The sequence below is a fragment of the Penicillium hordei genome (genome assembly GCF_028827395.1).
Source record: "Penicillium hordei strain IBT 12815 chromosome Unknown utg000004l_segment0_segment0, whole genome shotgun sequence".
Taxonomy (NCBI): domain Eukaryota; kingdom Fungi; phylum Ascomycota; class Eurotiomycetes; order Eurotiales; family Aspergillaceae; genus Penicillium; species Penicillium hordei.
Genome location: NW_026623145.1, coordinates 1526834 through 1541920, shown reverse-complemented (window position 1 = coordinate 1541920; position 15087 = coordinate 1526834). Strand labels below are relative to the sequence as shown.

General features: G+C 50.6%; 6 protein-coding genes across 6 annotated transcripts; 3 read left to right on the top strand and 3 right to left on the bottom strand.

The window, feature by feature from the left end:
- Nucleotides 1–1064: 1064 nt before the first annotated feature.
- N7537_007861 (asparagine synthetase domain-containing protein) lies at nt 1065–2881 on the bottom strand (the record flags this gene model as incomplete). The annotated part of the gene is made up of 2 exons (XM_056898916.1): nt 1065–2141; nt 2198–2881. 2 exons carry the CDS (start codon nt 2879–2881, stop codon nt 1065–1067), a joined length of 1761 nt encoding a protein of 586 aa, XP_056750992.1.
- A 606-nt stretch (nt 2882–3487) lies between these two features.
- Nucleotides 3488–5957, top strand: N7537_007860 (guanine nucleotide exchange factor VPS9; the record flags this gene model as incomplete). The annotated part of the gene is made up of 4 exons (XM_056898915.1): nt 3488–4823; nt 4880–5133; nt 5186–5844; nt 5912–5957. 4 exons carry the CDS (start codon nt 3488–3490, stop codon nt 5955–5957), a joined length of 2295 nt encoding a protein of 764 aa, XP_056750991.1.
- Nucleotides 5958–6482: 525 nt separating this feature from the next.
- On the top strand, nt 6483–8038 carry N7537_007859 (putative toxin biosynthesis protein; the record flags this gene model as incomplete). Its single annotated transcript, XM_056898914.1, has 4 exons — nt 6483–6674; nt 6790–6928; nt 6982–7090; nt 7147–8038. The coding sequence occupies 4 exons, from the start codon at nt 6483–6485 to the stop codon at nt 8036–8038; spliced, it is 1332 nt and encodes a 443-aa protein (XP_056750990.1).
- Nucleotides 8039–8580: 542 nt separating this feature from the next.
- Nucleotides 8581–9823, bottom strand: N7537_007858 (ceramidase; the record flags this gene model as incomplete). The annotated part of the gene is made up of 4 exons (XM_056898913.1): nt 8581–8767; nt 8834–9350; nt 9476–9662; nt 9734–9823. The coding sequence occupies 4 exons, from the start codon at nt 9821–9823 to the stop codon at nt 8581–8583; spliced, it is 981 nt and encodes a 326-aa protein (XP_056750989.1).
- Nucleotides 9824–10686: 863 nt separating this feature from the next.
- N7537_007857 (putative mitochondrial carrier protein) lies at nt 10687–11738 on the top strand (the record flags this gene model as incomplete). The annotated part of the gene is made up of 2 exons (XM_056898912.1): nt 10687–10741; nt 10807–11738. The coding sequence occupies 2 exons, from the start codon at nt 10687–10689 to the stop codon at nt 11736–11738; spliced, it is 987 nt and encodes a 328-aa protein (XP_056750988.1).
- A 589-nt stretch (nt 11739–12327) lies between these two features.
- N7537_007856 (uncharacterized protein) lies at nt 12328–14135 on the bottom strand (the record flags this gene model as incomplete). Its single annotated transcript, XM_056898911.1, has 3 exons — nt 12328–12537; nt 12589–12654; nt 12711–14135. The coding sequence occupies 3 exons, from the start codon at nt 14133–14135 to the stop codon at nt 12328–12330; spliced, it is 1701 nt and encodes a 566-aa protein (XP_056750987.1).
- Between the last annotated feature and the right edge of the window lie 952 nt (nt 14136–15087).

Sequence of the window (15087 nt, the reverse complement as noted above, 5' to 3'; positions counted from 1 at the left end):
TATTGTGGTAGGCGCGGGTGATGGGTAAAGCCTAGCCCCGACGTCTCACCGAGATCAGATGAACGCGATTCGGTTCGTCTCATCTGATTCTCTTGAAAAGTTTTGAGACAAGTTCCTCAGTCAATGTTTCTTTTTTTTCCTTTAGATCTGTGATTCTCACTTTGGTTTCTCTACTTTGCTGTTTCAGATTACCTACTTTGTTTTTTGTTCATTTTTTTTGTTGGGCCGGTTCTGATCGTCTCCCTCTGTGGGATTGACTCGTGGCTATCTTAATATGGTATTTGTTTCTGTTTGAATCAATTATATTGCTATATCGTTTATTCCCACTTGTAAACCTTGCTCTAGTAAAATGTATTACCTACACCTACCTCGTACTGTAGTATGGTTCATGCTCTCACAGATATGATTCTAATCAAGTATCAAGCCATGACCTATCTGCATATCCCTCAAGGTGAAAGTAAACGTGTATAATCTGATCTAACCCAGCTCAGACTTGCCTTTTAAATACCTCATTAACACACCCCGAACCCCCCAACCACCCTTCATCTCATACCATCCACACTCACAACCCAACCTTCCAAATCCTCTCCCTGTACCAAAAAGCCAAACAGCACTCCATTTCTCCGCGACTAGCCCGCTTCCTTTCAGCATGAGCTACACGCCGTCCGAGGACTGCGGTTGCTCCATGGATGAACGAAAGAGGGTGGGAGACACTAAGAGAGATGGGGCGTTTGGGGGTCTGGTGCGCAGGGGTCGGGTATTTGAGATGGACAGGTGTGTTTGTGGATGCTGTGTCTATTGAAATGAAGGAAGGCTGGTTTTTTGGGTGGGGTGGAGGTTTCGGAAGTATCTGTTTCCATATTCTGTCATCATAGCTGGTGGTGGAGTAGAGGGGAATCATAGTAGAGGAAAAAAGTAAAAGGAAAAAGGGGGAATCTATAATGGACAGAAAGAAAAGAGTGGATGGATGGATGTGTAGGATGTCGGAAGATGTATGGGGATATATGCATGTAAAAAGCACCTCAAAGACTCAACATGTAGCAGAAATTCCCCTGCCACAAGTCTCAGCTCAAAGCATCCGTACCTCTCGACCTCCCCGTCTCCATCTTAGCCGTCCTCGCGCCGAACTGAATCGCCCTCTTCTTCTCACGAGAAACCTTCACCAACCCCAACCGCAGAGCAACAAGTCGCAGCGCCAGCTTCTCGGAATCAATACCAGCCGTAGTGTCGATCTCTGGAAGTCCGAACCCGCACTTCTCCCACACAGGAGCCCGCAGCACCCAAGCCACGAACTCCTCGTCCAGGAATGGGAAACGCGTCTCGCGGCCCCAGTGGGAGAGGACGCGGTCGTCGCGGCCGAGGTTACGCGAGCCGAGTCGACTGACATCGAGATCGATCTCGGCGATCAGATCTTTGAATCCGCCTCGGTTGAAGGCGACGCCGTGTCGGCCGTAGCCGGCGAAGAGCTCGTCGGCGCCAAGACCGGAGAGGAGGACGCGAGAGGTGGTTGTGTAAAGGGGAGATGGAGGAGTGTCTAGAGTTGGGATTTGGGCTGAGGGGTTTGTTTGGGCTGTTCCTTGGCCGCGAGATGCGAAGTACAAGGCGCATGCGATGGAGATGTCCATTTCAGTATTGTGGGGTCTCATTAGGCGTTTGACTTGGTCTCTGTGTGTGAGGGTTTCGGTGTAGGGGATGTCGATGGCGATAAAGCGCCATGTGCGGCCTGGACATGTTGCCTGGAGCTCGATGTGCGCGGACCGGCCGGTTATCCGGTCTGGACAGTTTTCGTATATTGAGAGGGGTGGTGTTGAGGAGGGGGATTTTTGCTGGTTGGCTTTCGCGGCTGCTGCCACTCTCGGATTTTCGAATGCTACGTTGAGGAGGTCGATTGGTTCGTCGAGGGGGAGGATATCATGAGAGAGTCTGGCGAGAAGTGTGCAGTCTAAACCGCCGGAGAAGAGAACGGCTATTTTGGCGGTCTCGCCTGCAATGTAACCTGGAGGCTCGGGCACGTTCTGAATTCTCAATTCGAGTGATTGATGCAGTTTTGACTCCAGCTCCTTGACGAATACCGAGTCTGTTGTCAATGCAGGAGGCTGCTCTGTGGGTAATGTTGTATTCATTGGTGGAATTGATTTTCTCTTCGGTCTTTTGTCAGTTGCTGCTCTTGGGGGAAGATATGAATCTTAGAACATACAATGTGATCAGCTGGCGGCGAAGCAGCAGAGCTCCATGGCAAGACCTTGATTTGGCACAACTCTCTGGGAGATAAAGAAGGACCTTGATAGCGAGCCAGGTCAATCGTACAAACACCCTCGGTGCCTACTTCTTTAAAGCAATCCGCCGAGGCGCTGTCGCAAATACTGCAAATTTTCAAATTGCCATTTTCATCGAATCCCTCGAGGAGAGACCGCCTCCCAAGGCAATCCCTGCTGTAGAAGAGTCTTGAAGTGACCGCATCATAGAAGACAAAGGCAAATGGCCCAGATAGACTTGCAATAGCTTCAGCCATTCTTTCAACAGAATCATTCTTATCACCGTTCACCGCCTGTAGAAATAAGTTGAAAACGCGTTCGGTATCATTACCTTGCACGCGCTCCCCAGCGATCTTCCAGGCTTCTCCGTTCCAGCAGAGCACAGACTGAGTTCTGGGGTCTACAAGTGGCTGTGTGTACACATGGTCACCTCTCAATGACAGCACCGTGGATGTGAAGGTGAGATAATAGGAAAGGGGTGGAGACACGCCATCCTGTGCGTGAATATCTTTTTGCGCCGTATGAGTTTTGTAGCTGTCTGGTCCTCGCTTTTGGAGTAGAGTGCAGGTCTCCTGTGTTAATGGTGTGGGCTTTGAAGAGCTCAAGGAAAAGAAAATCCCACACATGGCGGAGGAACAGGGTGGGAGTGTTGTGTATTCTGGGATGGTTAGCTTGATAGCTTTTTTTGGATATATTGATGCCTGAGGCAATAATGCATTAGTCATGTTTATAGATCCACCTGTGACTTGTCCAGGTGGGCATCCATGAGGTCACCTTCTCCAGCAGATGCATTCACATGGATTGCAAGATGTTGAAATTTTGATGGTTTCTTGCTAGGTAGAATTTGTCTCTTCATACTGAGTTTGACTTTGAAATTAGTGAAAGGTGAAGGGTATCATGTGAGTACCTATGAAGGTACACAGGTTGGGCATTGTTAGAACTACATGCAGGTAGTAGATAGGTCTCTGTTGCTAATTGACATATTCCTAATGCTGGATTAATTGATATTTTTGTTTGTTGATCTAGTATTCTCGAATGGAAGAAAGAAACCACCTAGGCACTCATTCCTCCATACGTCAATGTAGCCTCCAGGGCTGAATCGAGAAGCGGACTACCTCGGTTGAATGATGATCCGCATATCAACAAGAGAGAGCCGCATGAGCATACTCGGAGCCTTTATGACCCCCCTGAATCTATTCTTTTTGCCCGGGCGCATATGATTAATATAGCTTATGTCTACCACAGAATCCCCGTCCTCTCCGGGTCCCGAGACGAGAGACGTCCCGCATATCCATGAACACACTGAGACGCCGGCCGCCCCAACCGATCTCCTAGCTCAAACACAGGACGATCTTGCGAAACCAGACAGCAGTCAAACAATCCAAATGAGTGCGCAAGACACAACAGAGCCACACGCTGTGGCCGCTATCTCCGACCCCGCCGCGATGGACTTGACGACAGCTGTCCAACCACCACAGGCTGAGCAACAACAACTTGCGGGGCAGATGGAAGGACTGTCGGTCTCTGGAAATACAACACCCAACCTGTCATCCAGCACAAATACTCCTCCACCCCCTCCGCCACAGAAGGACGATGTCTACCTTAATCTCAACGCAACCTCCAGCACTACGGCGCCAACACTCCCACCTATCGATACAAGCCGGACCCCCAGCCCCGAGAAAGAGCTCCCGGATGTGCCTAGTGATGGTGACCTGGACTCTAAACGAGGTGGTCAGGTCGAAGGGCCTAGGGACGATAATGGCTCCCAGGCGGAGATTCAAAATATTATGGGACAATTCCAGGACCCCGCGCGAAGCTCCGACCAAAAAGAGATCATGTCTCCACGGCTCGAGCTTGCTGATAAGTTCCGAGGCGCCCCAACTTATTTCCCGCCACGCAAATCCAGTTTGGACCATGCGACTTCCACCGAGTCCGTGGGTTCCCCGGTCGCTACATCCCCGGAGAAGCAGCCTGTATCCCAACATCCTCACAAGTCCGAATCGCCGGCAGAAAACCGACGAGCTTCCACCTCAACAGTCCTACCACTGCCGGAACCAGAGTCTGACCAACCATTTGATTTCCACCGCTTCTTAGAACAGCTGCGTCACCGCACCGCCGACCCCGTAGCCAAGTTTTTGCGGTCGTTCCTCATGGAGTTTGGCAAGAAGCAATGGATGGTCCATGAGCAAGTCAAGATCATCAGCGATTTCCTGACGTTTATCACAAATAAGATGGCCATGTGCGAGATCTGGCGAGATGTATCGGATAGCGAATTCGATAATGCCAAGGAAGGCATGGAGAAACTTGTTATGAATCGTCTGTATTCACAAACTTTTGCCCCAGCCATTCCAGCTCCGCCAACGATACCCAGAAGTGCAAGTCGGAGTCGGCGGAGAGAGCTAGAAAGACTTCATGGACCGTGGCGACGTGGCCAGCATCAGGAGGACATTGAGCGAGACGATATCCTGGCCCAGAAGATTCGCATTTACAGCTGGGTCAACGAAGCGCATCTAGACATCCCAACTGTGAGCGGCGGTGGACGCCGTTTCTTGAATCTGGCACAGCAAGGTACGTATTATGGGCTGTTTTGGGGAGTTTTTCAACTTTCTGACTTTGCTTGACAGAAATATCAAAAATCAATGGCTACCGGGCTCCTCGGGACAAGGTCATTTGCATTTTGAACTGCTGCAAAGTCATCTTTGGTCTGTTAAAGAATTCCAAAAAAGCCGACACATCCGCCGACTCTTTTATCCCCCTCCTGATCTATGTGGTTTTGCATGCGAACCCTGACCATCTTGTTTCTAACATTCAATACATTCTTCGATTCCGCAATCAGGATAAACTTGGCGGTGAAGCAGGTTATTACATCTCATCGTTGGTATGTTTGGCTTCTATACTACCGTAGAATATCAAAGACTGACCTCTTTTAGTCTGGAGCCATCCAATTCATCGAGAGCCTCGACCGCACAAGTCTAACCGTCAGCGACGAGGACTTCGAACGCAACGTCGAAGCCGCCGTTTCCGCAATTGCAGAACAGAACCGCGAAACCGAAACCTTTGAAGAAAAACCCTCCACCCAACCCCCTACATCTCAGCCCCAGGCCGGACCAAGCCGCAGGGAAACTACCCAATCCAGCGACGACGAAACCTCTGCCCCAGTCGCAGGACTACTACGCACAATTCAAAAACCCCTCTCCACCATTGGTCGCATCTTCTCCGACGACCCAGATACAAGTTCTGTTGCTTCTCAAGAACGCCCCCAGCCTGTCCCCACGCCCCAACCTGGCGTTGCTCCGCCCCGTCTCACCCCGAACGTCTACCAGCCCCCTCGCGCAAGCAGCGAGGACAGCCGTCGCTCAGGCGATGAGCGTGCCCACTCTGCCCGTGGTAGCGGAACCTCCGCCAAGAAAAATTTAACCCGCGTGCTCGACGCCCAGGATGCCGCCGCACGTCAGGCTAGCGCTGAAGACGCGGAGGCGCGCCGTATCCAACGTGCTGAACATAATAATGTTGTTGAGACACTTTCGAACATGTTTCCCAACCTAGATCGTGAGCTTATTGATGACGTCGTTAAGATGAAAGAGGGGAGGTGAGTACTTTCTATCCTTGTCAGATTTTGAATGTTCTATTGAGTATCGACTAACTGTTCCTCGCAGGGTTGGTCTCGCTGTTGATGCTTGTCTTGCTCTCAGTGCAGAGTAGTATATAGAATAATGTAGCATCTTTGCTTGTTCGGGAATATCATGTCAGGAACAGTCCTAGCGGCAACGCTGTCTCTCTCTCGTCTTTGACTTGAAAGTAAATAAATCTCAGAGGCGAATTTGTCTATAAAAAAAAGATAACTTATAACCTCCTTCGCCCCTTCGCCTGGGAGAGGGTAGGGTATAGCGTATATAGCTTCGGTGGATATCCGATCTATCTGTGTTAAATTACACCACGTCGCGTCCAAACCAACCGGAACATTGATTATTGCAGCTGCAAGGCTCAAATATCCCATTCAATTGAATTTACATATTTATATGCACCCAAGTGTAATCTGTTATGCAAAGGATGGTCGGCAGTTGAATAAAGGGGAATGCCTTCAGCCCCAAAGATCCTCGGCTCATTTCCCCCGCAAAACCGCGGTCTCTCGGAATTTTGCTGACTTCATTCTCCTTTACGTCTTATAATAATTCCGAACTGAAATAAATGCAATCTCTTCTCCCTCAAACGGCAACATTGCACACCATGTCGTCCCCTTTCCGCGTCGTTGAGCATGTCGTGCCCACTCAGCACATCAGAGAGTATCCCGGAGCCACGGCCAACGACCAAGAAGAGCCCTTACATCTGGCCGTGAAACAATATATTCCACTGGACAATCCCAACCCGCAACCAGGCGACATTACTATTCTTGCTGCCCACGCGAATGGCTTCCCCAAGGTATGAGATACAAAGTGCCGAGGTCCAGAGCCGCCGGACCCGCTTTCACAGCTGCGCACGCATTGCGACGGCCGTCGAAGCATAGAATCAGCAATATACTGATCGTTCCTCGCAGGAACTATATGAACCACTTTGGGAGGAAATCCACGCTCGATCTAAACAGAATGGGATGCGCATTCGCAGTATCTGGATGGCCGACGTGGCGCACGAAGGCCAAAGCAGCGTGATCAATGAAGATTCCCTCGGAAATGACCGTATGTAACATGAATGCCTTGTATGAAGCAAGCTGATGCTAAATTTATTACAGCTAGCTGGTTCGACCACCCCCGAGATCTTCTCCACTTAGTCAACGTCAAGCGGGCTGAAATGCCCCGGCCTATCGTTGGCATAGGGCATAGCATGGGAGGCGCGCATCTGTAAGATTCAACAACCAGAACATCCACGCGGCAAGCTGGCTAATATCCCCCGCTAGCACCCAACTGTGTCTAATGCACCCCCGACTCATTCACACACTAGTCCTCCTAGACCCAGTGATCCAACGCCAAACAACCCAACTAGACGGCCTCAGCCTCCAGATTAACAAGCGTACGATCGCCAAAACAACCCAACTATCAACCCACCGGCGCGATATATGGCCATCCCGCCAAGCCGCCGCAGAAGGCTTCCAGCGGAGCCCCTTCTACCAAGCCTGGGATCCACGAGTGCTATCCCGCTGGATCGATCACGGTCTACGCGACCTCCCAACAGCCATCCACCCACTAGACCCCAAGACCCCGATAGACAAAACCGTCGGGCCCCCAGTAACACTCCGGACCCCACTGCACCAAGAAGTGTTCACCTTCTCGCGACCAAACTACACGAATATTCCGAACAGCACCAAGCCCGTCAACCGCGTAACACACCCAGACCTAGACGCAACCCACCCACACATCTACCCCTTCTACCGCCCAGAACCAGCTAGGATCTTCTCCCAGCTCCCATTCCTGCGTCCTAGCGTACTGTACATCTTCGCCGGAAAGTCGGACATGTGTCTCCCAGCCATGCGCGCCGATAAGCTTGCCAACACCGGCACCGGGGTGGGCGGCAGTGGTGGCGTTGCTGCGGGTCGTGTGCGTGATGTCTTCCTCGAGGACTTTGGTCATCTTCTTGCTCAGGAGGCTGTGAATGAGTGCGCTGATGCCGCGGTTTGTTGGCTTGCGCCGGAGATCCGTCGTTGGCGCGCCGAGGAGGAGTGTTTCCGCGCGGCTTGGAGTCAGAAGTCCAAGATTGAGAAGGTTACTGTTGATGCAGAATGGTTGAAGAATGTTCCCGCGCCGGCGCGAAAGCCGAAGAAGGCGGCGCAGAATGGGGAGTCGAAGCTGTAAGCGAGTGTTTTGTATAGCTGTTTGGTTCTGTGCCTGCTTCGTTCGTAGCGTCGGATGTGAGTATAGACCATGCGTAGTCTGCTTTTGCGGATTATCCTAGCACATGAGAATATAGAATATTTAAGGCTGCATCGTCTGAATGTTTTTCTATTACTTTCAGATCATATGAATGAGTACGCCGAATCAACGGTCATAATAGTTCACAAGCCTGACACCCATCTATAGCAACGGCCCCCCGCACCCCCAGGTAAAAAGAAAGAGAAACAAAAGGTATCGTATATCTATGGGCCAAGGCCAACAGATCCGTCTCCGGGACGAATTGTGTTCGTAGAAGCTGTGTAAAAGTAAAAACAAGAGGGAATCAAAAACAGTGCTCTGCTCCGAGTTTCACGGCAAAGGACAGACAAGAAGGAGCGTGGTATCTATTTCGTGTGATGTTGGGGAAGGGGTCACATTTGCAAGAGTGTGGTATATTGCCACCCATAAACAATGGGTGCGAGTAATGTACCAACTGGGAGAGAGAGAATGTCTAGACGGCTGTTTCACGTTGACTTCTTGGCTCGGGATACCCCGTTCTCGGGTGATCCACCCGAAGTGCGGATCACTTCGGGGATCTGCCAGAAGTGTGCCCAGCGCAGGTGATATTCTTCTTGTCGGTTATTGAGGCAGTGGCGGAGCCAGATTCCCCATGTGATATAGAGATAAGCACCGATGCCAGTCATGATGTGCCTGCAAGGAAGCATGAATTAGTAAACAATCCAATAGTAATCCATAAGCTCCAAGTTGAACACATACCACCAGCCATGCCCTTCCAAAAAGAGACCCCATGGAAGACCAACGGTGCGGCGCATCCGACGGATCTCAGAGCAGAACACGTTATCCAATCCCCAGATGAAGAAACCTCCCAAAAACATGCTTAGGCCATATGCCACCATGAACCACATGGTCTTGAGGGTCTTCACGTCGCGCACGTTCTCGTAGTGCTGGCGCTCCTTTGTCGGAACGGGGAGTCCTTTCTTCTGGCGCGCTAGGCGGTCCTCCTCCGTCGAGTGGCGCCATTTGGGTCGGAGGGTCACTTCCATGGTGTGCATGCTGCGCAAGACGACAACAGTGGTCAGGAGTGCGTAGGCGTTTTGGTGAAAGACTGGGTCTTGGAGGTAGTGGTAGTACAGGGTGATGAATACAGCGAGACCCGTGAGCGAAACTCCGAGGCAGACTCGTACGGTGGTGTTGCGGGAGTACGAGAATGAGGCATAGGCCATAAGACAGGTGGTATAGATCATTGAGAGTTCGTCCACTAGTTGCATGGGATCTATTGTGGGGGTTGATCGGTCAGCATTGCTTTTTCGATCACTTATATACCGTTTTAGGTGTTATTGGTGAATGTCCGCCGCAGTTTAACCAGATTTTGGGCTTGGGAGGGGTATAGGGACTTGCATTTGAGGGTCGAGTGGAATAGGAAGCTTCCTGTTCCGACTACTAGGTAGCCAATGAGGGCGACGGTGAAGATTTGGTCATGTCCATTGCGACGGCAGCTCCGTATGCCCTGAACTCCAAGCCACATGAACAGCAAATTCGTGAGTGTGTTGACGATCTCCGCGGAGTACTCAGTGGCATAATAGTCCTGGGCAAAGGGAAATATTAGCGTAGTTCTTGTTTCTGTAGGATTCACATCTGATCTGCGGGGATACACACCTCTTCGCACCAGTTCAAGGTGGAAGTAACAGGCTCCCAGTATCCGTCCCTTGCGGGCGGATACGGAAAGAAGGGCAAAGACCAAGGCATTCTGCTGTACACCAAGGTGAAGAGAGATGTTAACTCCGTAATCTCTGTAATCTCTTCTACAAGATGTTTCTAAATCCCAAGAGAAAAGGAAAAAGAGAAACAAAAACAAAAATACCACCCAGTGACATGACGTCGATTACCCACGGGGCTGGTTGGTCCGTGCACTCCCGCGAGATGCCGGATGCAGTTTGTTTCTTCTCTCTTCAGGGCTATTTATTGATTTCGGTATCTATTTATATTATATGTGCATATTTCCGCTTCTTGCATTTGATCTACAAAGCAACATGCATATCCCTGGACTGCAAATAGTCTACATAGTACAGAGTACACGGCCTCAAGCTCAAAGAGCCGCATGAGGGATGTTATGTCAGACGATAGATACACTATGTAGTTGACTTTGGAATACTATTAGTTATTTTAGCTATGAGCTATTAGTATTAATAGCAAGCTTCTACTCTGCTACTCCGTAGATATTGTAGTTATTGTACAACGGTTGTATAAGCCAACATTGAATGGAAAACCAAGCGGTGTGGCTTATCGATAGCCATTGCTGACGATGACTTCACTGTTTTTCATCTTTTCCTCTACCTCGGCAGACTCAGCACTTGCAATTGCTCTCTATCTTATTCAATTCTATTTACCTTCATTTATTCCCTGGTGGAATGCAAGCTGGTGTCTATATTTGGTGGTGACCGTCTTCGTGGAATTTTCCCTTTTTTTTTTTACGTTTCCGGTGGATCTTGACGCCTTCTTATTTGTTACGCATACGCGACACCCATGGACCTCGAGCTGGCATTGAATCTTTGATCTTCAAACTAAATATATTCACTGTCGCTGACGTCGCGGTTCGAGTTGCCTCAGAAATGTCAAACAATAGCACATTGACGGTGCCGCAGGTGAAAACGAGCACCTCAACAAGTATGCTTTCTGTCCATGCCCCAATCATTTCCATTCCACTGCTAATCATCTTCTTATTGCTCTAGCCTCAAAAACACCCTTCCACTTTGCTGCTGGTCTTTGCTCTGGCCTTACCTCCTCCATCCTTCTCCAACCCGCGGACCTCCTCAAAACTCGAGTCCAACAGTCCCAGGGAGCAGCCCTCCTTCCAACTCTGAAGGCGATCATCTCCTCTCCGAATCCAATCCGTGGACTATGGCGGGGCACACTCCCTTCAGCCCTCCGAACCGGCTTCGGGTCGGCACTATACTTCACCAGTCTCAACGCCTTGCGCCAAGCCGTTGCGCAATCCAATCCAATGGCCCTAGCCAGCCCGGTAATAGGCGCTAGATCATCCTCCGTCCTCCCCAAACTCTCCAACACAGCCAATCTCGCCACAGGAGCCGTCGCAAGAGTTGCCGCAGGCTTCGTAATGATGCCAGTGACCGTGATCAAGGTCCGTTATGAGTCAGATTTCTACGCATATCGCAGCTTAGTAGGTGCAGGCCGGGATATCGTCCGCACCGAAGGGCTGCGTGGGCTCTTCGCAGGATTCGGCGCTACTGCCGCTCGCGATGCCCCCTATGCGGGTCTCTATGTTCTCTTCTACGAGCAATTGAAGCGACGGTTCGCCTTGATGGCCGCAGAACCCTCTAATAATGGCGAGACGACAACTGCTGTTTCATCCTCGTCAATACACTTCGTCTCCGGTGGAGCGGCCGCCGGAATGGCAACTGCAATCACCAATCCCTTTGACGCCGTCAAGACTCGGTTGCAGCTGATGCCTGCCAAATACGGGAACATGGTGCATGCTACGCGCTTGATGATCCACGAGGATGGCATGCGCAGTCTCTTTGGTGGACTTGGTATCCGCATGGCTCGCAAGGCCATTAGCTCCGCGCTGGCATGGACTGTCTATGAGGAGCTCATTCTGCGCGCTGAGAGGCGGTGGGAGACGAATTCCCAGATAGGTCTTTAGGTTTGCATTCTACCTGCCCTTGCCTATCACTCTCCCTCACATCATACCCATTCCACTTTCTGTATTATAGTCCGTTCAGGCCCCGCTCTAGCTCGCATCTTGGTCCGTGCCCAGACATGCATGTCTACATTGAGATTGGCACAATGGGAGGTCTTTTTTACGCAGGGCTGAAGCCTGACATGTATATTGTACTACATCTGCACATATCGCCTATCATATAATTCTCCGTTCTCAGAATTTCCAGTTATACTAGGAGTATCCCCAATCTAGCCATACCAAGCACCTATACCCGCAAGATGTTCGCCAAACCTGTAGATTGGACAGGAGACGGCGGACTGGATATATAAGGCAGGTACAACGAGAGAGAAGATAGAGTTGGAATAGAAAAAAGGTCATCAGCTCATATCGCGTTACTGTACTACCACATACTCTGTGATATATAAAAAAACAAAAACAAATCTCAACACAACACAACATAGCACAATTTCAACAAGAAACGGTCCAATCCGACTGGGTCTCATAAAGCAACACAGTAACAACGTTCAAACAAGCATCAATCATAATCAACGCGGCGTAGAATAGAAGACATTTATCCGAAGATGCGCACCCGGCCTGAAGGGCTCTTCTTCCGAACCATGTATAGTCTGTCCTTTTTGCGGTCGTTAACTTTCAGTTCGGTCGTCGAGTGAGAGGTCTGGGCGAGGACCTTGCCCTCGCGTATACGTCGGGTGTGGGCGAAGAGAATTTCTTGGAAGTCATCGTCAATCCACTGTTTGATGATGATGTAGTTGGGGTCGTGCTATGAAGAGATATTAGTTTTCATTGTATACACACAAGGTATGAGTCTTACCTCGTCCCAGTCCCAAGGCAGACCGTAAGCCATCAAGCTATCTGGCAGCAAGTGCTTGCGATGGACCTGGCATAGTGTCAGTCAAACTTCTAGTACATAGAGAGGATGTGGTAACTCCATACCTTAATCCATGTGAGCTTGGTCTCTTCCTTCTTCTTCTCATCCTTCTTCTCGTCTTTCTTCTCATCCTTTTTGTCTTCCTTCTTCTTCTCATCTTTCTTCTTTTCCTCCTTTTTCTTATTGATGATACCGTCAATCTCCTCCTCAGAATAGCCAATGTTGCGAAGGTGATCGCGGAACTCCTTCGCCTTCCGGATTGCCTCCTCCGCCTGTCTCTGCTTGATCCGCTCCTGTTCAAGCTTCCACTCCTCAACAGCAGCAGCCTTCATAGCGAGCTCCTTCTTCCTCTTCTCCTCGGCCTCCCTCGCCTTCCGCATATCCTCGTCTCGAATCTGCTGAACGAGCTTTTCATGCTCCTCCTCTTCTTCCTTCTGACGGGCAAGCTCTTTCCACTTTTCCTCTCGCACAAGCTTCTCCCTCTCCTCTTCCTCCTCCTTCATCCTTGCAAGCTCCTTCCACTTTTCCTCCCGTACGAGCTTCTCCCTCTTCCCCTTCTCATCCTGCATGCGTGCAATCTCCTTCAACCTCTCCTCCTGGAGTTTATGTCTAACCTCCTCCTCCTCAGCAGCAGCCCTCTTCTCCGCCGCCATCCTCTTGAGCTGATAGCGCTCCTCAGCCTTGCGTTCCTCCTCCGCAGAATGCTGCTTGTGCTCCAACCGCTGTAGCTTACGCAGCCGCTCGGCAATCTCTTCCTCGTACTCTAGCTCCTCTTTGAGCAGTCGAGCATCGTGCGGATTGGGTTGCGGGTTCACAATAATTTTCTCGCGCTCTTTGTCGCTGCGGCCATGAGACTTCTGCAGCTCCCGCTGCAGCCGTTCGATCTCCTGCTGATGCTTCCAGAGATCCATGTCCTGCCGGAGATCATTGCGCTCCAGCAGATGCTGACCCATGTCCTGCCGGATGTCGTTGCGCTCCAGCATGTGTTGGCTCATGGCTAGCTCGTGGTCACGATGGAAGGGGGATGCATCGCGCGAGACGCTGCTGGCGGCGCGCACACGGCGGCGTGGGGCGACCGGCGCTTGCAGAATTTCGTCAAATTCATCCTCGAAGCGGTTGTGCCTGTGGTTATGGGTGTTGGTGTTCTTTTCGCTGAACTGGTTCTGCACTCGTCGAGACTGAGGCTTGTTCTCCGAGCGACTCTCTGACTGCAGCCCTTGCTCATTGAAAATCATTACCGCTGGTGGTGGAGGTGCTAGTGGTGGGCCGCGCTCGCGGCGTCGACCGCCGCCTGTCGAGGCCGACCGGTGCACGCGGGTTTGAGTTGGCGCTAGGTACTCGCGAGAGATGACTTCCGGGCGACGGTGGCGAGAGACAGAGCGCTCGCGGATATGGGTTCTAAGACCTGTTCGCCGTGTGGAGACGTCGGTCTCGAACTCCGAGTCAGGCGAGGAGTAGTCGTCATCGTCAAACATTGCTCGTACAGGCATCTTGGCGGGGTTGCGAAAAGTATGGGGGGTATTGATAATATAGATTGGGGGGGGGGGGGGTCCCTGATACAGGGGCCTGTGCGGGGGGTTATCAGGTGCAGGTCAGGTGCAGGTGGCAGATGATATAGATGTGAACACCAGAAAGTGAGAGAGAAAGGAGAAAGGAACAAAAACAGGGGGCCAAAATAGTCGAAATTTGTATACGAGAAGTGTGCGCTTATACTATCAGCCAAAGCGGGGGAGGGGCTGGGAAGAAAGTGAAAGAGGAAAAGCAGGGAAGTCAGGCTTGGAGTCCCTTTTTATTTATTCAGCTGGGCGTCATGGGCGTCATTTTTAATTACTGCAGTTCAGCCTCATGCTGCATAATCTTGGGATTCGACTCGATAATGTTTTTACCCTTTTATATACTCTGCACTCTCTCTCTTATATTCCATTCCTTCAAGACTTAGTATACGATCTCCATCTTTCCTCTCTACTTCCTACACACACACACTCTCTCTCTCTCCCCTCTCCAACTCCAAGGTTGGGATACAAAGCATCATCAGGGCCCACTTCGAGTCCAGACTCGAATTTAATGCCAACGCCTTTGACAACAGAGCACTCTAATATTAATTCTCCTAAACCGCAAATTAGGCATTCCCGCTGCATAAACCCCCGAAACGTGAAACCATGTCCTTTGTAAACACTACTTAAAATAGTCACGAGCGGGCCCTTTCGCGCTAACCTTCTATGGGACGCTGAGAACGCATCTAAAAGAGATAAGGCGATTACTGAAACCATATTATACGATCAACTCCCCTTTTCTGTGAATAATCTTGTCCCTGTCTTGAACTCGGACTCGAGTTGGGGCTCCTTTAGGCGCTGGTTCTTTTGATCTTCCTACCTGATTCCCCATAACTGGACAACCAACATACTATTCGTTGCGATGACGGATTGGGCACCAACAGTGTTT